At 38.9% G+C, this 22,689-nt stretch overlaps 1 protein-coding gene and 1 long non-coding RNA gene across 2 annotated transcripts; one reads left to right on the top strand and one right to left on the bottom strand.

Annotated features, from left to right (window-relative positions):
- Positions 1-9,374: 9,374 nt before the first annotated feature.
- LOC127425651 (40S ribosomal protein S27-like) lies at positions 9,375-15,469 on the bottom strand. Its single transcript, XM_051671849.1, has 4 exons — positions 15,430-15,469; positions 14,735-14,843; positions 14,444-14,554; positions 9,375-9,592 (listed from the first exon to the last, which is right to left on the bottom strand). Exons 1-4 carry the CDS (start codon positions 15,433-15,435, stop codon positions 9,564-9,566), a joined length of 255 nt encoding a protein of 84 aa, XP_051527809.1. The 5' UTR covers positions 15,436-15,469; the 3' UTR covers positions 9,375-9,563.
- A 1,703-nt stretch (positions 15,470-17,172) lies between these two features.
- LOC127425657 (uncharacterized) lies at positions 17,173-20,483 on the top strand. The gene is made up of 3 exons (XR_007894646.1): positions 17,173-17,253; positions 18,046-18,108; positions 20,285-20,483. It is a non-coding gene; the product is annotated as an uncharacterized LOC127425657 (long non-coding RNA).
- Positions 20,484-22,689: the final 2,206 nt, after the last annotated feature.

The following is a 22,689-nucleotide window of genomic DNA, read 5'->3' as shown; positions in this document are numbered from 1 at the left end:
TTGTTTATTCACAAAAATGTATTAGTAAAAACATTTGAAGGTAAATAATGCTTTTTATTAAGCTAATATGTATCATTGTAAATATAAAGTGCATATCAATTAAAATGATGGGATTTAATACTTCCTTGTGTTTATTTAATGAAAAACGAATTATTTTTAAGTAGATTTTTATTTAATGTCTTTAAAATATAGAATCTGCTTGGCTACATTTGGATGAAATGATGGTTCTTTTGATTAAAATTTTTGTTTTGTTTTTTTAAATATGAGAATGCTGCAAACGATCTCCGATCATCTCACGAGGTGCTGTGAATTTAGTTGACTTTATTTCCATGCGTTTAGCATGCATTGTGAATGCAACTCTGCAGGTTCAGTAATATATATCTTTGTATTAAAGAAACAAAGATAAAAGTGATTAAATCATAAATAATACAAGACAAGTTCACCTTGAACCTAAAATTGAGTTCCATTTTATTTTCTTTAGGCAGCATTAACTGTATTACCAAAACGCAATACAAACATAAATTCGATAAGAACACACGTGGCAACATTACTTGAGGAACACAAGGGAATTTACTAGGCTTATTTATTTTGATTATTATTATCTTTACATTTATAATTGTCTTTAGTTCTTAATTTGTAGGCTATTAGTAATTTTCCACCTTTTGTCATTGAAGGATATTTGCATGATTGCAAATGGTGCTGTTGACCGTAAATGTTTGTTATAGTCCTGGAGCACATTAAGGTAAACAGATTTGGCGTGCTGCCCATAACGGAGGGGCTCGGGTAGGGGACTGGGCTTACACTCTGAGATCCCCCCAGGACTACGTGACTAGAGCAATAAATAGACAATTTTGAAATTCGAATTGGTATAAACCTCTAGAGTTGCATGGATTACCTTAATGCTGCCTTTAAAATATCTCCATTTGAATCCGCAGAAGAAAGTAAGTCATACAAGTTTGAGATGACATAAGGGCGAGTAAGTTATTTGAGAATTATCATTTTTGGGTGAACTATTCCTTGAATTGCTAAGGAAAATATTTTATCCATTAGTTTTTTTCTGTCCTCTAATTTAAAGGGTATCAATTCTTATAATGTGCCTACTGGAGAGGTATTAGGGAGTCCAGCAGTGGGTGCTTACCCTGCGGTCTGTGTGGGTCCTAATGCCCCAGTATAGTGACGGGGCACACTATACTGTAAAAAGGCACCGTCCTTCGGATAAGACGTTAAACCGAGGTCCTGACTCACTGTGGTCATTAAAAATCCCAGGGCACTTCTCGTAAAGTAGGGGTATAACCCCAGTGTCCTGGCTAAATTCCCCCCATTGGGCCTCCTCAATCATGGCCTCCTAATAATCCTCATCCACTAATTGGCTCTATTACTCTACTCTATCCTCTCCACCAATAGCTGGTGTGTGGTGAGAGTACTGGCGCACTATGGCTGTCGTTGCATCATCCAGGTGGATGCTGCACACTGGTGGTTGTTGAGGAGAGTTCCCAGTTCACGGTGTAAAGCACTTTGTGTGTAGTGTCAGTAAAGCGTTATATAAATATAACGTTCACCACTACTGTGTGAGGGATAGTTAAACAAATCCTGTCATTTACTCACAATCCTATGCTTACTATGGAGCCCCTTTCTGAAATTGTTTTGCATTCCATCACATTATGTTTTGTGCTTTCATGCAATACATTTATCATGGTTTTACTACAGTAATATTGTAGACTGTAGCATGTACCATGTTTTTTTGTTTTTTTTTACAGTTACGAAAAGTACCATGGTTAAAGAATAAAGCAATGTTTAATTTTAATGGTTAACCAGGGTTTTACTACAGTAACCTTAGCTGAACTGTGGTATTTGTAGTAAAACGAGAGGAACCACAAAATTATGATTTTTATCTTCATAGTTTTCATTTTCCTGTATTTATGGTTTCACTACAAATACTATAGTTAAAATATGATTACTGTAGTAAAACCATGGTTAATATTTTGTGAGAGAACGTAAAATTTATTGTGAGGGATCACAAAATATTTCAAGAGAAAAAATCCCTCCCCATTCTCCTAAGATGCTCCATGTGTATGTCTATTGTGTTCCACAAAAGACAATATTGAAATAATTCATCTCATTCACTTTTATATAAAAATGTTATAAAAAAGATGCAATGAAAGTGAATGGTGACTAAGAATGTCAGTCCCTAATGTTCTGCCTCATATCTCACGAATACAAAAGTCATAAAGTTTCATGAGGGTGTGTAAATATAATGACAATTTCATTTTGTGGGGTGAGCTAGCTATCTATAACTTTAACTAAGACTAGTTAAATTAGCCTTTAATGTGCTTATTATTTTACATCCATTTGTGAATATACCAGTGTGAAGGCATTTTTCTATATTTTATGTGTTTTAAATGTGTATTTACATGTGTTTGTACATGTATTTTTATTTTATAAATAAAACAATAAATTACTGAATGTGCTGTGTGTTTAATAAATTACAACATATCTTGATTTATTCAAGCGTTTGAGATTTTAAAAAGCAAAGTAGAAAATAAGCTGACTGTATAACATTGTTTAACCCACCTGAAATCGACAGTTTCAATGTAAGAAAAGCAAACCAATTAGATCGATTCTACATTGAAACTGTGTTGATTTTATGACGTCGTTTCACCCAATTGAAATCAACATCGTTTCAACATCAGGTAAGCAAACGAATTAGATTGAATTTAAGTTAGTTTTAAATGGTGTGACTGACATTGAATCAATCGGATAATCGATGTCATTTCATCTGGGATTGTTACCGTTCAAAGGCTCATTCAGAATGAACACTGAAAAAAAAAAAACGGGTGTGAACAGGCCTTAAGTCTTGTGGAAGTTCTAGAATGGCTAACATCGCTTACAGCACCTTTAAAAAAAAAAAAAACACGCGTCTCATGACTCCTGCGTTCGGTTTTATTTGTTGTGTCTAGCTTTTTTAGCATTCAGTCTAATCAGTCTTTTCGAATATGTTCGTAGCCAGACAGAAATAGTAGTGGGAACACAAAGCAAGTTGCTTCTTAAACCTATGTAATTTCTGCGCAAATAGCGTCACCAAATGGAATTGCAAAACTACTCATTGTTTTCAAACAGGTTCTCTGAACAGCCCTTGCCTTCCATTAGTGTTATAATGGATGCCCAAATTGGGGATCAAACCCAGGTCTCTAGCATGAAAGGACTGCAGTCTTACCCCCTGAGCTACTGGAGACACTTTTGTTTTGGACAGTGTGTTGTTCAAAAAGGCTCTCTTTACTGAACACAAGAGGTAATCCAACAGGAGATACAAACAAGGCACAAATCAGTCTTAGGGGAAAAGGCAATTCCAAAATGTCACAAAAAAAGGTATATAATCCACATAGAGAGGCACCAAAATAAGGGGAAAATTCCAAAGTTCCTGAAGTCAAAATCTCAAAAGTATAAGAACATACAGGCATATAGCACAGGGAAAGAACTGAGGCTGACTACAAGAGAAGATGGAGCAAATAACAACTGAAAAGACTAGGTTTAAATACAGATGACAAAACTAGGCACAGGTGAACTAGATCATTAATCAAACAGAGTGGAGAGAGTTCAAAAGTTAATTGCTCCCCCTAGTGGCCAACCAGGGAATTGTCAGGAGTCTCACAGGACCCCCACTTCTATGAAGATCTCTTGACGTTCCCCTTGGGACAGTCAGGGTGGCGATGGTGAAACTCTTGGATTAGTTCAGGGTCCAGGATGTCCCGGGCTGGAACCCAGGACCGTTCCTCTGGTCCATACCCCTCCCAATCCACTAGGTATTGTAGCCCTCCACGAACCTGGCGAGAGTCTAACAGACGATGGACCGTAAACACAGTTTGGCCCCCAACAATACGGGGAGCTTGGGGGGGGGGGCTTGGATGCTGGCAGCAGGGGGCTGGTGACAACCCTCTTGAGTTGTGACACATGGAAGGTTGGGTGGACCCTCATGGTTGGAGGAAGTTGTAGCCTGTATGCCACTGGATTAACTCTCTGCAGGACTTTGAAAGGGCCAATGTAGCGAGGGGCCAGTTTGTGGGATTCCACCCGCAATGGAAGATCTCATGTGGATAGCCAAACCCTCTGTCCCTGGGCGAAACAGCGGCGCTCATCTGCGTCGTTGGTTGGCCTGTTGTTGTTGATGGTGTGAGGCTCGTAGTAGGGCTGACCTTGCTTTCCTCCATATGCGATGGCAGCGACGAACCATTGACTCTGCTGCAGGTACACCGAAACTCAGACTCTTGCTCTGGAAACAGGAAGTTTGTAACCAAACTGAACTTCAAATGGTGACATACCTGTTGAGAAGCTCTTTAAGGTGTTGTGAGCATATTCCACCCAAAACAGTTCTTTACTCCATAACATGGGATTGGATGAAACAAGGCATTTCAATGTGGTCTCCAGCTCTTGATTCATCCTCTCAGTCTGCCCATTGGACTGAGGGTGAAACCCCGAAGAGAGGCTAAGAGATGCACCCAGAAGTCTGCAGAAAGCCTTGCAGAACTGAGAAGTAAATTGTGGTCCATGGTCTGACACAATGTCCTGAGAGATGCCATGTAGTCAGACAACATATTGCAACAGGAGCTTAGCTGTTTCTTGGGCAGAGGGCAGCTTGATTAAAAGGTATAAAATGGTAAGCCTTAGAAAATCTGTCAACAATAACAAAAATTACAGTGTTACCTTCAGATGGGGGAAGTCCCGTGATAAAATCAACTGAGATGTGAGACCAAGGTCGGGATGGAATGGGAAGTGGGAGCAACAATCCTTGAGGACGCATCCTAGGTGTCTTGCTTCGAGCGCAAGTGGGGCAGGCCGCAACAAATGAACGGACATCCTCCTCCATGGTGGGCCACCAAAATTGTCTCTTCAGAAACTCCAGTGTTCTGCCTCTGTTCTTTGAGCCCTCCTGACAAAAGTCTCTATTCCCCACCTATAAACCTAAAATGAGACTGTGGGCCGGTGGAACTCGCACTTCAACTTAAACATGTGGTTCTTCAGGAGGCGATGTAAGACTTGTCTGACATGTTGCACATGTTCGTGGAGGCTCTTGGAGAAGATAAGTATATCATCTAAGTAAACAAAAACAAAATGATTAAGCAAATCTCTGAGGACATCATTAATGAAAGCCTGAAACACAGCGGGGGCATTAACTAAACCAAAAGGCATAACCAAGTATTCAAAATGACCACAAGGGGTGTTAAATGCGGTTTTCCATTCATCACCTTCACGAATACGGACAAGGTTGTAAGCATTTCGCAGGTCTAACTTGGTGAAAATGGTCGCACCCTGAAGCAACTCAAAAGGTAGAAAGGTAGGACCATGGGGAATTCTGGAGAGGGAATAACATGAAACTGAAGCATCTCCTGGTGTTCCCCCACACACAGACATAACGGAGCAGTGAGATGATGGATCTTACCCAAACTAAGGGGACATTCATCAAGAGCAGTGACATTCACAGGAGGGTCAATGATGGCCAAAGGGATCTTGAGTCGGGAGGCTAGGTTAGCATCCAAGAAGTTTTCAGCAGCCCCGGAGTCCACGAAAGCCTTCAAAGGTTGTTCATCCATTCCCCAAGAAAGTGATATGTTGAGGAGGATTCCAGTTGCCCCAAGCTCGGGAGATGTTGTTTGACCCGTCACAGTCCTCCCTTCCCTGGACGGGCCTTGTCTTTTCCCATCAGCGCTAGGCAGGAAGATCTGAAGTGTGCAGCTTCCCCACAATAGAGACAGCACCTCTCCCTTATACTTCGGTCACGTTCTGACTGAGACGGGTATGCCCCATCTGCATGGGCTCCTCCAGAGCAGAAGAGAAAACTGAGGAAAGATCAGTAGGTGCTGAACTCAGTGGAACCCAAACTTCAGTTGATGGGTAAGGGGTGGAATGACGTTCCCTCCTTCTCTCCCTAAGTCGGTTATCTATCCATATAGACAGATCAGTTAGTCTCTAGATCTGCCACAGCCTCTCTGGAGACTAGTTCATGCTTGATAGTGTCAGAGAGGCCATGCTGAAAGGCTGCTGTCAGGACTTCCATGTTCCACTTGCTCTCTGCAGCTAAAATACGGAAGGTTATGGCATACTCAGCGACACTGAGGTTCTCTTGGTGGAGTCATAAGAGTCGCTTAGCCACTTCATCTCCACAGACTGGGTGATTGAACACCTTTTGCATTTCCTATGCAAGCAGCTAGGACATGGGGGTGTTTGCTGCTGCCAGATTGCTGTGGCCCAGGATAAGGCCTTCCCAGTCAACAGTGTGATGAGGTAAGCAATCTTAGATCTGCCTAAGGGGAAAGTGGTAGGCTGCAGCTCAAATGTCAAGGAGCACCGAGTAAGAAATCCCTGGCACTCTCCAGCCTTGCCATCATAGCATTGAGGAGCTGGAGGACGAGGCTCAGGACCAGCTGAAGGTGAGGCAGGAGTGGTCAGTGGGGATTGAGACAGCACCAGAGCAGAGTGAGAAGATTGGCTGGTAAGACTCTGCTGAGTATGAAGAATCTGGACAAGCAGTTGCTCATGTCTCCCAACCACAGCTTCTTGTCTAGCCAAGACTTGTTCATGCCAGTTGACTGGTCACTGCTGCCATGAGGTGTTGCAAGTATATCTGGGTCTGCTGGGTCCATGCTTTGGCTCAGTCTTGCTGTTTTAATTGGGGCCCAGGTTGGGGCTCAACCCATGTCTCTAACATGGAAGAATTGCAGTCCTACCCCCTGAGCTACTGGAGACACTTTTGTTCTTGGACCCAAATGCAGACACAAGGCTGAAGACAGTGTGTTGTTCAAAAAGGCTCTCTTTACTGAACACAAAAGGTAATCCAACAGGAGATACAAAGGCACAAATCAGTCTTAGAGGAAAAGGCAATTCCAAAACTTCACAAAGGCATATAATCCACATGGAGAGGCACCAAAATAAGGGAAAAATTCCAAAGTTCCTGAAGTAAAAAAAATTGCAAAAGTATAAGAACGTACAGGCATATAACACAGGGAAAGAACTGAGGGTGACTTACTTCAAGAGAAGACTGAGCAAATAACAACAGAAAAGACTGGGTTTAAATACAGATGTCAAAACTAGGCACAGGTGAACTAGATCATTAATCAAACAGAGTGGAGAGAGTTCAAAAATGCATTGCTCCCCCTAGTGGCCAACCAGGGAATTGTCAGGAGTCTCACAATTAGTCAGACAAAACAGTCCCTTCCCAAACTCATGCCCTTGAGTCAAAGTTGCTGTGTCGAACTGAACCGAATGCTGAAACAAACAAGCATTTTGAAAGCACTGTCAAAGTTTTTACAATTTTTCAAGGAAATCAAGTCTCAGATTCTGGATATCAAGATAGGATAAGAGAAAGAAGTAAAAGTACACAATTCAATATACAGTATAATAAAACATTTACAAAATTTACATTTACTGTAGAAAATGTGAGTGGTGCTTTCCTGTGTAAAACTCACCACCAGGATGCAAAGTTGTTGTCGATGTTTCCATGGCGTTGCGACAGGTATGCTAGGCCATTCTTGATGGTTGCTTCCCTTACAAAAAATCTAGAGTTCAGGTAAACTAGTCACAAACTTGCCACAAATTTGTTGAAATTTGACACTCATTATTTTCACATGCAAATGAACTTGTGATTCGCCGCAAATTTGAGGCTCTTTGCCGGTAGTGGTAAACCTGCAGCAAATCTTTGGCATCAATGGTCAATTTGCCACAAGTTTGCCGCATAGCTCGTTTACATGTAAGAATGATCGGTGGCAAATTTGCCATGAACCCTCAGTTTTTGCAAAGGTTACTGGCCCAGTTCAAAAGAGCCCACCATCAAGCCTCTATGATATTCTGGTCCCTAGATATGACTTATGGCTACCTCCATCAAAAGTCTAAGGGATTTGTTTTAGAAAAGTAATTGCAATCCTCAACAAGCTGCATAAATTTAAGTATGAATGTCTGTAGCATAAACGGTGCTGGACGATTTACGTGCCAATTCATATGGGGTAAATAAACAGGCTTGCTCTCAGCCACATGTTTAAAACATACAGAGCACACGAAGACTAGTTTTAGAGCTTCTGACACTATGTGGTCATTTCAGGAACTGCATTTTGGAGGATGGTAGGAGCGCAGCATTTTTCAGTAATAGGGTACAACCAGGTTAAAGGCACACCGCAAGGAAAATGTGTTTTTGTGCAGATGTGCACATTTTTATGAATTGTTTTAGGAAAATTTGTCAACTTATGAAAACACTTTTGAGACTGCAGATTGCTTTTTGAGAAACAGTGGAAGATTAGATTTGGGACTGTAAAAGGCTTTTGTTTATTTTTATTTATTATTTTAGAAGTGTTTCTGACCAATTGCATTCACTCAGATTTTGATAGTCTGACTATTGCATTTACAGAAATTTTAAGTAATTCTTGAGATTAAAAATGAAATCATCCCTTGGCCCTGTAGTTTCATTCCCATACAACATAATTTGGTGGATTTGATCAGTCGATTTGGTTAGGGGACACAGATCATTTAGCCCATTGGTCTACTCTTGCCTAGAATGTTGAAACTAAATCTAACTGATTTCTGTGTAATATTATTCAGGAACCAAAAACAGCAATGCAGCAGGAAAAAGTAATCAACTAATGCTCCCAGACTATACACTGGAATGCAGTTGACACTCCACCAGTGATTCCTGCAGACAAAAGCTGTTGTCAATGTGCTGCATTGTGAGATTTAAAATGTTGCAGTTGAGCTTGAGTAGTTTGCAGACACATTCCTGTGTCTAATAGGGAATTATTGACAGCTCTTTCAGATGCATTTTTCCAAAGAGCTGGTTATTTAATCTGGAGTGTGTATCATTTGGTGTACATCTTGGTTTTGTGGTTCTTCCCTTGGGTATTGCTAATAAAACTGCCATACACTGATACTTTTCAAACACTTTCCATTTCACACTCAGTGGGTTATTGGGTTCAACCCACTCTGTCTGTACCTTTGCCTTGATAATGAATGCTATTTGTCATTCTATAAGCACTAGAAGAACTTCTGTAAAATAACTGTTTGGAAAGCCATATAAAAATCTCTCTGCATTCTTTAAACTCTTTAAAAAGTATTTAACCTGTTAAATGCTACAGAACCTCAGTATTAGTCTCTTCAATTCAGTTATAAAACATACCACTTTAACAACTACATACTTCAGACAGGTAATTTTATGGTAATTTTTTATCATTTTAGAATATGAAGCTATTAACCTTTAAATGTGTAGCCTCATCCCATATCAATCTTTTATGATTTTGCATCATTATAATTTATCAGTTTGGTGGCACAGAAATTACACATCACCTTTAAACCAACTATGTGAATGACAAGACAGTCTGAACAAATGACGTGCCACAACATCATTTTAACCCAAACATTTTATTGAGACTGAGACAGAGAGAGAAAAAGGCACATTCATGTTGGCAGGTGTTCCATGGGGGTGTTTGGTTCAATTCCCTCATCACTTCTGTGAAATAATCAGGTTGCGGTCACTCAGGCCAGTCCATCTCGCTATTTCTCTCTCTCTGCGGAAGCATGCAGAAGATATCTTAATGCTGCTTCCTCCTGAAGGAACACCCTGGAGAGATGAGAACAATAACAGGTCATTCTCAAAAACCACAGCTAAACTCATTAACAACACACTCTACATTGCGAGTAAATCACCAACATATGCGACCAAATCACTCACCAGTGACTGAATTGTGTAGTGGCGAAGAACTTTAGCACAGAGATCTTTTCACTGCATGTTGTGTCTCATGAGCGCACACTTTAAGGAAATTGACCTTATTTGACCTTACACACCTTATTAAATGCCCTCAAAATATTTGGAAAGAAGCTTGTTCAAGTCATTTCTATGTAGTACTTTTGGGGTTTCTTAACATACAATGCAGTTCTTTGCTTTATGCTTTTGAATTTCAGTTCTTCTGGCACAAGATCACAAAAGGACCATGAGAACTAATTTATATTAAATAAATATAATCTTTGAATGATGTTCTACTCTGCAGCACTACCATGACCCATTCATCCACTCTGAATGTAGCTGAAAATCAATTAACAGCTGACAAAACTTTCCAAGATAAGCAGGGTATCAGGAGAGATTAGAGAGCACTACCAGAGACACTGAATAGCTGACCTGTGGCAATTTGTTTATATTATATTTACAGTGCATCCGGAAAGTATTCACAGCACTTCACTTTTTCCACATTTTATGTTACAGCCTTATTCCAAAATGGATTAAATTCATTATTTTCCTAAAAATTCTACAAACAATACCCCATAATGACAACGTGAAAGAAGTTTGTTTGAAATCTTTGCAAATTTATAAAAAATAAATAAATTAAAAAAAAACAATCACATGTACATAAGTATTCACAGCCTTTGCTCAATACTTTGTTGAAGCACCTTTGGCACCAATTACAGCCTCAAGTCTTTTTGAGTATGATGCTACAAGCTTGGCACACCTATTTTTGGGCAGTTTCTCCCATTCTTCTTTGCAGGACCTCTCAAGCTCCATCAGGTTGGATGGGGAGCGTCGGTGCACAGCCATTTTCAGATCTCTCTAGAGATGTTCAATCGGGTTCAAGTCTGGGCTCTGGCTGGGCCACTCATGGACATTCACAGAGTTGTCCCGTAGCCACTCCTTTGTTATCTTGGCTGTGTGCTTAGGGTCGTTGACCTGTTGGAAGATGAACCTTCGCCCCAGTCTGCGGTCCAGAGCGCTCTGGAGCCGGTTTTCATCAAGGATGTCTCTGTACATTGCTGTATTCATCTTTCCCTCGATCTTGACTAGTGTCCCAGTTCCTGCCGCTGAAAAACATCCCCACAGCATGATGCTGCCACCACCATGCTTCACTGTAGGGATGGTATTGGCCAGGTGATGAGCTGTGCCTGGTTTCCTCCAGACATGACGCTTGCCATTCAGGCCAAAGAGTTCAATCTTTGTTTCTCATGGTCTGAGAGTCCTTCAGGTGCCTTTTGACAAACTCCAGGCGGGCTGTCATGTGCCTTTTACTGAGGAGTGGCTTCCGTCTGGCCACTCTACCATACAGGCCTGATTGGTGGAGTGCTGCAGAGATGGTTGTTCTTCTGGAAGGTTCTTCTCTCTCTACAGAGAAACGCTGGAGCTCTGTCAGTGTGACCATCGGGTTCTTGGTCACCTCCCTGACTAAGGCCCTTCTCCCCCGATCGCTCAGCAAGCTCTAGGAAGAGTCCTGGTGGTTCCAAACTTCTTCCATTTACAGATGATGGAGGCCACTGTGCTCATCGGGACCTTCAATGCTGCAGAAATTTTTCTGTACCCTTCCCTAGATCTGTGCCTCGATACAGTTCTGTCTCGGAGGTCTACAGACAATTCCTTGGACTTCATGGCTTGGTTTGTGCTCTGACATGCACTGTTAACTGTGGGACCTTATATAGACAGGTGTGTGCCTTTCCAAATCATGTCCAATCAACTGAATTTACCACAGGTGGACTCCAATCAAGTTGTAGAAACATCTCAAGGATGATCAGTGGAAACAGGATGCACCTGAGCTCAATTTTGAGTGTCATGGCAAAGGCTGTGAATACTTATGTACATGTGATTTTTTTTCATTTTTTATTTTTAATACATTTGCAAAGATTTCAAACAAACTTCTTTCACATTGTCATTATGGGGTATAGTTTGTAGAATTTTGAGGAAAATAATGAAATTAATCCATTTTGGAATAAGGCTGTAACATAACAAAATGTGGAAAAAGTGAAGCGCTGTGAATACTTTCCGGATGCACTGTACACTGGGGGCCAAAAGTTTGGAATAATGTACAGATTTTGCTGTTTCTATAAGAAATCGGTTCTTTAATTCACCAAAGTGGCATTCAACTTATCACAAAGTAGAGTCAGGACAATACTGATGTAAAAAAACAGCACCATCACTTTTTGAAAAAAGTCATTTTTGATCAAATCTAGACAGGCCCCAATTTCAGCAGCCATCACTCCAACACTTTATCCTTGAGTAATCATGCTAAATTGCTAATTTGGTACTAGAAAATTACTTGCCATTATATCAAACACAGCTGAAAGCTGTTTGGTTCGTTAAATGAAGCTTTACATTGTCTTTGTGTTTGTTTTTGAGTTGCCACAGTATGCAATAGACTGGAATGTCTAAGGTCAATATTAGATCAGAAATGGCAAAAAAAGAAACAGCTTTCTCTAGAAACTCATCAGTCAATCATTGTTTTGAGGAATGAAGGCTATACAATGCTTGAAATTACAAAAAAACTGAAGATTTCATACAAAGGTGTACACTACAGTCTTCAGAGACAAAGGACAACTGGCTCTAACAAGGACAGAAAGAGATGTGGAAGGCCAGATGTACAACTAACCAAGAGGATAAGTATATCAGAGTCTCTAGTTTGAGAAAGACACCTCACATGTCCTCAGCTGACAGCTTCATTGAATTCTACCCGCTCAACACCAGTTTCATGTAAGTGTGTCAACAGTTACTGTGTCTGCACAATAATCTAGAAACAATGTGAATCAACACCACAACAACTGAAGCAGCAAACTTTGCAAAACACAAAATTTATGTCACTGCCAATACTTTTGGCCATGGCTGTAAGCCAAGTTGCTCATTTCCATTCAAATGGTTCCACTAAATTGCAATATATTGAGGAAACTCAACATCCTTACTCAAACGCATGACACCTCACTTTATCATAGCGCACAATAAAGTCTGTTTTTCTTGCAGTCAGTCTAAATTTTATTTATAAATTCACAGTTAAAATAATATGCATTTAAAATGGATAACCTTAATTTTTTACTATTATTACTTGCAACCAAATAACATTAATTAAAAAAAACAATGCTAACTTGCATTAACTATATAATAATGATAACCTCAAAACAATTCCCATCATTACACCATTTGATCAGTAGAATTTAAACAGATGACCCACCAAACAACTTTTTGAATTATAAACTCCGCTTGCAAAGACAATTACTTTGTTTTTTGCTTCAAAACTTTTCTGGGATTAAGTAGACACTAGGGCTGTGAATAGATAAAATGTTATCAATAAAACTAAATAAATGCACAGTTTTCTGTGATTAAATTGTGATTAATCATGGTACATTAAAAAACATTTAAATATAATCCTAAATATATTTACTCTATACTTTGTCTCAAATAACTTGCAATACATTTTAATATAAACATATTTATATGTTCAATTTTTTTTGTTTTGTTATTTTGACACTTTTACAGGTATAAATCTACGATACAAGTACAAAACCAGTGGGCATGCTGCAATTAAAAAGTTGGGCAAAATCGTCTGCTGTTTTCCAGTGGACTAATTGGATTAAGATAAAAGTGTTCATTGCCAATTCATTATAAGACACTACACACTCACTGAGCACTTTATTATAAACACTAACAGTTATACACCTATTTTTTCATGCGATTATCTAATCAGCCTATCGTGTGGCAGCAGTGCAATGCATAAAATCATGCCGATATGGGTCACGAGCTTCAGTTAATGTTCACATCAACCATCAGAATGGGGAAAAATTGTGATCTCCGTGATTTCGACCGTGGCATGATTGTTGGTGCCAGACGGGCTGGTTTGAGTATTTTTGTAACTGCTGATCTTCTGGGATTTTCATGCACAACAGCCTCTAGAGTTTGCTCAGAATGGTACAAAAACATAAAACAATCCAGTAAGCAGCAGTTCTGCGGACGGAAAAGCTTTGTTGATGTGAGAGGTCAACAGAGAATGGCCAGACTGGTTCGAGCTGACAGAAAGGCTACAGTAACTCAGATAAACACTCTGTACAATTCTACTGAGCAAAATAACATCTCAGAATGCACAACATGTCGAACCATGAGGCGGATGGGCTACAACAGCAGAAGACCACGTTGGGACCATTATTAGGACCACAATGCTCCTTAAAGTGCTCAGTGAGTGTACATACAGATACAAAACAAACTGAATGCTGAAGTTTAATTTGCTGAAGTTTAAAATGTCAAAGCTATTTTTTCAGGCTGCCGTTCAGTCTCTCTCTCTCGAGTGGTTGCGTGGTTTCGCTTTTGAGACTGGTTCAGATGACAGTGCGTGAACGTTTTTAGGGGATGCAAAGAGACCCAGTAGGCAGCTTGCCCGTACCTCTCCCACACCTGGCTCACCACTTGCGGGTGAAGTCTCCATTCTTCATACAGAAAATCCGCTCCCTTGTTCATTATGCGCGTAATGAGTAAGCGTGCACTGCTCCACACAATCAGTTTCTGTGCTAGGATGTGCTGTCGATTCGAGCATGTACCTCCTCAAAATGTTTGTGCCAATTTTATTGGTAAAAAACATTAGTGAAGTTTCAGGAAGTAAAAAAAAAAAAAAAAAAAAATGGATACTGAATGAATTGCATTTTTTTTTTCTCCAAGCCCAAGTAAACAAACACTAACCTTCTGTAAGTCGAGCTTTGCCTCCAGTGGGCTGACAGAGCACAGTTGAGCAACCAACACAAAGCACTACTGTCTGTGCGTGGCTGAACACAGTTGTGATCTTATAGCATCCTGAAACACAAAGAGACAGAGTTATATTATACAATCAAGGCATGTATCCAAATATCTAAAATTGAAATCCCCATAATAATCTACCACTTCCTTCAATGTTTTTGGTTATGGTACAAAATCAAAGACATTTACAAGAATAACTTTACATCTAAAATATGTGATGATCACAAGGACACACACCTGGACATTTGACATCCATGAAATAAGAATTAGGACACTGTACGAGACGCTTCTTCTTGTGCGTCCTCCTCTCCTCTTCGGGGGTTGGGTGCAGCAAGTCTTTTGCGAGCTGTTTACATAATAACACATTAGATATTAAATAATTGCCAACAATGATAACGTAACGAGCAACATTACAGATCAGTAAGTCTCAAAAAGTAGTGTTACCTAAATGTACATCATTTTAGGGCATCACAAGCGCTTAAACGTCTATGATGCCCAACATACTGTCTAGATATGAACAGTTTGATACCAATCTTTTAATCTTTATCAATTCAAGTTCTCTTGTGGCAACTCTACAGCTTTATGGAACCGTTTACAGTCATAAATCCATAAGCCACAAAGTCTGGCGGTTTCAAAGTAGGGATTTAATCCTGTCAGTCTATTTAAACACTTCGATCATAAACATGCGTCATTTCATAGATAAACCACCATATTTTGTTATATGCGCGCCGCCATCTTCACACGGGGCGCGAATGCATGCTGCCGAACCATTCAAGAATAGACGCACATTTGAACGTTTTTTGAATCGTAAATGTCATAACGCACCCATGAAGGTGAATTATATGGATATGTTCGTGAACGCACTTCGACATTAAGGTAATAATGTCTTTTAAGTGGTGTATATTAATGTATTTTCGCTCTCTAGTACTCACTGGCATGTTGGCGAAGATTAAGCCGCTGCCAGAAAGGAAGTTGCAGGCGGAAGCAGACGAATATCATTAGCGGGGAGCGGACATGAGACGGAAGTGCGTCATTGGACAAAGAGTGCGGACATGTTAGTAGAGTCAAAACAAGTCAAAGGTATTTTAAAGCTTTTATTTGGAGCCTAGAAACGTACAGGGGATATTATTAATATACCAAGTTCAAAACTGAGGCCATGCCATAGAAATAGATTTTAGACTTGGTCACAATCTTTGTCACAGCCTCACAGGAATACCCAAAACATTGACATGCTGGTATACTCAAAGATGGCTATTTCTCCTAATATTCTTATTTTTCATTAATTGCTCAAAAGTGTTGTAGTATTAATGTCGCTTACAAAGATATAACAACAAACACCATGCTACTACAATGGAAATACCACGTATTCTTTGAAGTACAATGCAAAAATCATTGTACATTAATGTGGTAATTAGGGTTGCCAACTGTCCCGTAGAATACAGAATCGTCCCGTATTTGAGGGAACAAAATTGCATTCCATATGAAATCCATACAGGATGCCGTTTGTCCCGTAGTTTAGCGTCTCGCATCCAAACTACTGAGAATGTTTCTCATATAGACAGAAATGGACATGAAACACAGACACCTTTCGCATGAGTTGTGTGAAATATCGACTGTTAAACACTGGGCTACATGGACGATCGATAACAATCAGCGCATGTTTTCAGTCAAACATATAGCATTTGAGTGCATGATTTTGTTTCTCACCTTTGTGATTCCAAAAACACCTGTAATTCATTACATTGCATTGATGTCAGTGCTCATTCTGGAAGAAAAACTAAGCTAAATAAAAACAGCAGCACTTTATGTACAAAACTAGAGTACAGTGCAGGTTTAGTTAAAACGATTAATGTGATTTTATTACATTTCCCTTGTGATAAATACTATTTGAAGTAGAAATGCAATATTTCATGTTAAGCGTTTGTCTCCCATTAAAATCCATTACAATGCATGGTTACTTAAAACAGTACTAAGACTTGTACTGAGACAGTGGCCCTGGAAGGCCAAATCAAATTTTCAGTGATAGGCTATATTCTATTTTTAACCCATTATTCATATACTGTCTATTCTTAACAGAAAAATATTGTCTTTCTCCATTGATTCCAGCTTTATTCAATTGGTAAAACGTAGTGTTTATTAAAAGTGAAGATTGATAAACATTTAGTTCCTCCTGGTCGTTGTATTAAATCCGTTTTCATTTTATGCGTGTTTGGGGCCTTTCACACCGAACGTGGTTTTGAGTGTGTCTATGCTGTTTTTCAATTGTTTTTCTATGTAAAGAAGCTTTATAGGTTGATCATTGCACAGCGTCTCACACCGGAGCCCCACTGTAAAAAAAAAATGAGCTGGAATGTCCTGTATTTGGCTGGTAGAAAGTTGGCAACCCTAATGGTAATCATTCTGGAACTTACCATGGTATTATGATCTGATACCATCACTGTACCATAATTTCACAGTTCTTTTTGTAAGGATTGTGTTCTATATATGTATTATCAAAGGTGTAATTTACAGGTGGGATGGCTTTTAAAAAAGTATTTTAATGCAGAAGAAACATCTCCAGTTCTTGAGCAGGGGTTTCCATTTCGTTTGTGTGTATTATAAGTGGTGATCCAGCACTGGACTTTGTTCTTTTAGAATGTTATATAATGAGTGCTTGTTGCTGCTGTTATCAGTGGCGTTGACAGTGGTCAGTGATGTTCTCTCGTGCATCCAGATGTGCACTCTTCTCACTCTGCTGCTTTCCAGTTAAAGTTGCTGTAAGTCTTTTTTTTTTTTTTTTCATGGAATGGTATGCAAAAAAAAAATGTACTACTCCCTGAGAGATTTGGGATCTTTGGAGTGCAGAGTTTAGGAAAGAGGGGGCGTGGCTAATCCAACGGTTCAGTTTGCTTTAAATCACAAAGCAAAATGCAAGTAGATGTGTCCCCTCTCATGATATACATCCACTGTACAGATGCAATCTTTGTTTATCAAAATAAAAAATTATATTAGGGTGGATTGGAACTCGGAACTCCTTGTACTAGAGGTGAAAACTTTCACTGACTAACAAGTGTTAGGTAAATGGATCAAATTATCAAATTAATTATGTGAAATATTTATTGTAGCGCTTGAATTGCTCATCAAAAATTACTATTTCTCAAAACAGTAAAAGATTATGACATTATCTGCACGTAACCTAGTTAATGTTCATAAGTTTGTCAAACTGTCCCTACCACGTTTTAAAACAAAGTGATGCCCTTGTCTATTGTAAATTTCAGCTATGCAAAAAACTGGTGGTTATAGCATGATTATATTAAATTAGAAGGGAGGGTGTGGTGGGGGTGGGGGCGGGGTGGTAATGTGGTATTATATTCTTAGAAATAGGAGTAGCTACATGCATCATATCTTGATAAAATGAATGGTATATTGTTCATATATTAACTTCATTCCATGTAATTTCAGTTCACAGCATTCAAAGTTATAGCATTAACAGTGTTCCACTTTTTTTTTTTCCCTCAATATGAAAATAATTTTAAACAAAATGAAAAATGTTGTGTTCAAATGCTAAGGAATGTGCAGCTGGTGAAACGGGCCCAGAGGGTCTTCTTGTACACAAGGCATCCATTGGCCAGGTACAGTTTTTTGCACCTTCACATAACATCAGTACAGAACCAAGAGTGCTCAATTCACCCTAATCATGAGAGACAAGTGTCTGCAGATGTGCTCACCCACATGCTTAAGATGCTGGCAGCTGGGAAGCACTGTGTTGTAGGACCACCATGGTTCACTGACTGCAGCTCCAGATAAGCATTCCACTATAGGCAGTTTATTATAGGGGATCAAGGGCAAATTTGCCTACAACAGAATGATGAGATCTTGCTGATAGTATCCTGTTGGCTGCATGCCCAGGGTTCACAAAATGTAAAAGAGGACATGCGGGAGAAAATGTTGGTTGGCTGGCTGGTTTAAAAATAATTGCCTATTAATCTGCTGTAATCATCTAACACATTGCATTGAATAATTGGTCCAGGTGTGTTTCTTCAGATAAGAGTATTGCATTGTGTTAGAGCAAATCCCTGGCTGGAGTCAAATGGCTTTTATGCAAAAAAAATCTAGAAAAATTGATAAGTGTGTATTGCCAATAAAATAAAAATCTACTGACTATAATTAAAAAAAAAAAAAATTACAAATTGTCTACATTCATTTTTGTTCAGTATGCTTTTCCTCTATTTTCTTATTTGAGCACAAAAAAACCAGGGTTTTTCCATTATTAATAATTCAATAATGCCATTATTTAAAGGGATAATTCCCCCCATTTAAACATAGGTTAAGGTGTTAAGAAAAGAGCTTGTTAGACGTTTAGAATAAGTTTTATAGTTTTAATACAACAGTTCACCGTTTAAATACAGTTTGATTTAGGTTAACGTTTCTATCTTTCAGATTTCTCCATTAACAATGATCTGAATCGTAATAACACGTTTCTATCACCTCCTGTTAACAGTTTAGGATGAAGTGGGAAACGTTTTACTGATGTTTAAACAGCCTGTAAAATTCTGCAAATGTTGCAAATTGCCGTTTCAAATACCATTCTGCAGTAAAACATTGAACTGACATAATGGAAGGGAACATTGGTACATCACACATGTGCATTTAGCATGCAAACTGGCTCATTGGTCTAGGTGTACGATTCTCGATTAGGGTGCAAGAGATACCAGATTCGAATCCTGGCTGAGCCCAGAGTTTTAGCACAAATGCTAAAAAGTGCTCAAGTAGTGAATGTTCTTGATTACGTGTTCAGTCACGTACAAATAGCTCAAAGTGCCAGTCGGATGTTGCAAAGAATAGAAGAGCTTAGCATAATCTCCATCTGATGTTACTAAGAAGTCCCACTGCTTCCTTATGTTTATTTACACTTCAAAACTAGCTGGTAGCGCAAGGTATCGACTTTTTAGCTTGCAGTAACATCATTTGTGCACTGTATTTTTAGTCCCTTTGGTAAGAAAGCTTCTGCTTAGAACCTAAATGTAAAAAAAAAGGAAGACATGACAAAAAATGGTGGTATTGTATCAAACTTTGCATCAAATCTTAAGTTGCCTTCTATTTCCAGCTTGGTCAAACATTTGGACACTGTATAATGCTCTTTTTTTCTTTTTGTATTTCATTGCACATCTTTTATCCATTGTGGTATATATGCAGTCCTCATTTCATGTCAAAAATTATTCAGTGATGTCCTCTGATTTCCATGACTGGCTCTCAAATACCCATGGGCTATCTTTGGCATATTTTCATACTACTCTTACTATTTCTGCAGTGCATATTATGTATACAGAGCATAGTACAGTATGTGAATTTTCTGCAGGAATACCCAGATAACCACCTACATTTGCCAAAATGTGCAGTACACTGCATGTATTTCACAATGCAATGTGTTTGACTTCATCTTCCATTTCCAGTGTGACCCATTACATTTTAGAACTGTAAAGACTTAATGTGTTTTTACACTAAAGCAGATTAAATATGACCAATTTTACCAAAATAACTGGATGGCGTTTGTGGAATTTAACATGCATGAAATGATCTCATGTGACAAATGTAATACGCTAATGTTGATCGTTCTATAAATGTACACTGTTTCACATATATTTTAAAAATATATAAACATATTTTCAGTTTATAGTATATATGCAGTAAACCGTACACTTGTATTCCATTCCGAACCTAGTCGCAGTTTTCGACAAATCCATTTTTTGTCCACTGTGTTGGATTGGCCAGTGCAGATTTCAGTTGTTTATCTGCTCCTCCTGATAGGTGGAGGTTGAGATGGCACCATACGGATCCACAACTGTTTGAGCACAGCGTACAACAGTTATAAACAAGAAGATGCAGAGAAGAAACAGGAAGAAGAGGGCAAAGCCCAAATCCACATCAACCTCAAGTTGGGGCACTCGTGGTAATGGCTGATCCATCTGTGAAGTGTGTTGCCATGCAAAAAGTCAATAAACAACCAGTTCTGTTCACTTCGAGTCTGTATCAACTGTGATGTTGTCTACACAGTCAGTGGTTGCTTCTTTGTAACTGAGTCAGCATTCATAGAATTGGGACAGTGTACCGTGGAGATCACTTTGGTCCAGCAAATCACAAGTTCAGTGTTTCTTGAATGGAAATCTTCAGTGTCTTGAATAGTCCTCAGAATTGGATCCAGGAATACGTGTAGAATTTCATGGTTCATAAAGTCACATGAGCCCTGATTAAAAAGGAATATCCTTATCAAATTGAAGCAGTAACATCATACAGGCAAGGTTATTAAATATTTGCTGCCCTCAAATGGCCTCAATTACGTAGTGATTGAATCTTTTATGAATTAACTGAAATTATTAAATGTTAAACTTAAAGGAATATTCTGGGTTCAATACAAGTTAAGCTCAATCGGCAGAATTTGTGGCATAATGTTGATTACCACAAAAATTAATTTTTCGAATTGTCTCTCCTTAAAAAAACAAAAAAAGAGGTTACAGTGAGGCACTTACAATGGAAGTGAATGGGGCCAATTTCTGGAGGGTTTAAAGGCAGAAATGTGAAGCTTATCATTTTATAAAAGCACATACATTAATTATTCTGCTAAAACTCATGTATTATTTGAGCTGTAAAGCTGTTTAAATAGTCATTTTTACAGACATTTAGGGTTTGTTTTACAGAAATGGAACCTCACAAATGGGCAATCTGGACAGCTCTACATAGGCAGCAACTCACACAGGCCTATGATGCCTAGGTAGCTAACGAGGTTTTGGAACCATGCCATAGTTTCCTTTTTGGTCTACGTTACACTTTTTTCTTGTTTTAAGCATAAACCACACATTTTTGTTAGATGTTCTCTGAAAACAAGACTTAATTTCTTATGCCATTCTGCTTCTCAAGTAATGTTTTTGTTTAAAAGATTTGATATTTTTATTGGAAAATTAGAAAATGAGTTTTTGTAGTGTAAACAAATGTATACTCTTATCGTCACATTGGCTACTCATTCTTTCCTCTTTACCTCTCCGAGGCCATTGGTTACCCCCTACCCATTGCTAACCTCAAAACACTTTGACAATACTATCTATGGTCTGCTTCTGACAATATTTAGCTCCATGTCTCTGTTCTTCAAGCAAACGTGGTCCACCTTCACTACAACAGAGTGTTTTGCAAATTTGCAACCTCCCCCTGGCACCAAAGCCTCTATAAATAGTTTAACAGGAGTTGAATGACTATGGGTTTAGCCTGGCTCTGGATCAAGCTTTACCCTTTACGGAGGGCTGTGGTCCAGCCAATCACTTGTTTTAAATGCATTTGTAATTCAAGCAGGCCTCAGACCAGAAGGTAGAACTCTGACACGTCACACCCAGGAAAAGGAGATGGATGAACAAAGAGGACCGTGATGGAGAGAAAGACTACGGAAAGACAATACGCAATGGCAATTAAGTTTGTCACCAGGGGTAGCGTGAAGGCAAATTGAGTCTACCAATGCAGGCAAGCGATAGCTGTAATTTGGTTGGCTTCCAAGTATAGAAAGAAGAGAACAGATAGAGCGAGAACGAGGGAGAGTGGGTGATGTAGTAGAGATATCATGCTCTCCAATTAGCTGTGATGGTTTTGCAAGTCACATTCAAGGGTGGGAGAATCCAGGAAGCAGTAAGACTGTAATATTAAAGTAAAGTAGAGAGATGGGCGAATTCCAAAACCACTCATAAATAATTCACAATCGCAATGAGAATTGATTAGGGGTAACTGAATAAAGCTAAGCCAATGCACAACTAATCTGGTGCCCCATGGATGTAGATCTAATTTCAGAGGCTTAAAAAAAAACACACATCCAAAGCTGCTAGAAATGCATAAAAATGATCATGGTAACAATTTGACTGAAAAGTTTTCAAATATTTTTAAATAATAATAATAATACCATTTCTTCAGTATTTTGTATATCCCTACTGATATACAAAATAGACAGCATGCACTTCAGTTGGTACAGACCACACTAGTTTATGGTTCAATGGAAGCAAAGAAATCTGACGTATCATACAAAGGAGTTGAAATTATGTTTGCAGATAATATCAACATAACTTAAATGTGAACAGTTGTGTTATTCGAAGAAATTTGTTACTATAGTTCAAATTTATTATTGACAACTACAGTGCAATTATTTTGACATATGTGGACATCCAATCACCTTCTTTAGA

The sequence above is a fragment of the Myxocyprinus asiaticus genome, chromosome 34 (genome assembly GCF_019703515.2).
Source record: "Myxocyprinus asiaticus isolate MX2 ecotype Aquarium Trade chromosome 34, UBuf_Myxa_2, whole genome shotgun sequence".
Lineage (NCBI taxonomy): Eukaryota > Metazoa > Chordata > Actinopteri > Cypriniformes > Catostomidae > Myxocyprinus > Myxocyprinus asiaticus.
The sequence above is the reverse complement of the archived record's forward strand: the minus strand, read 5'-3'. Positions and strand labels throughout refer to the sequence as shown.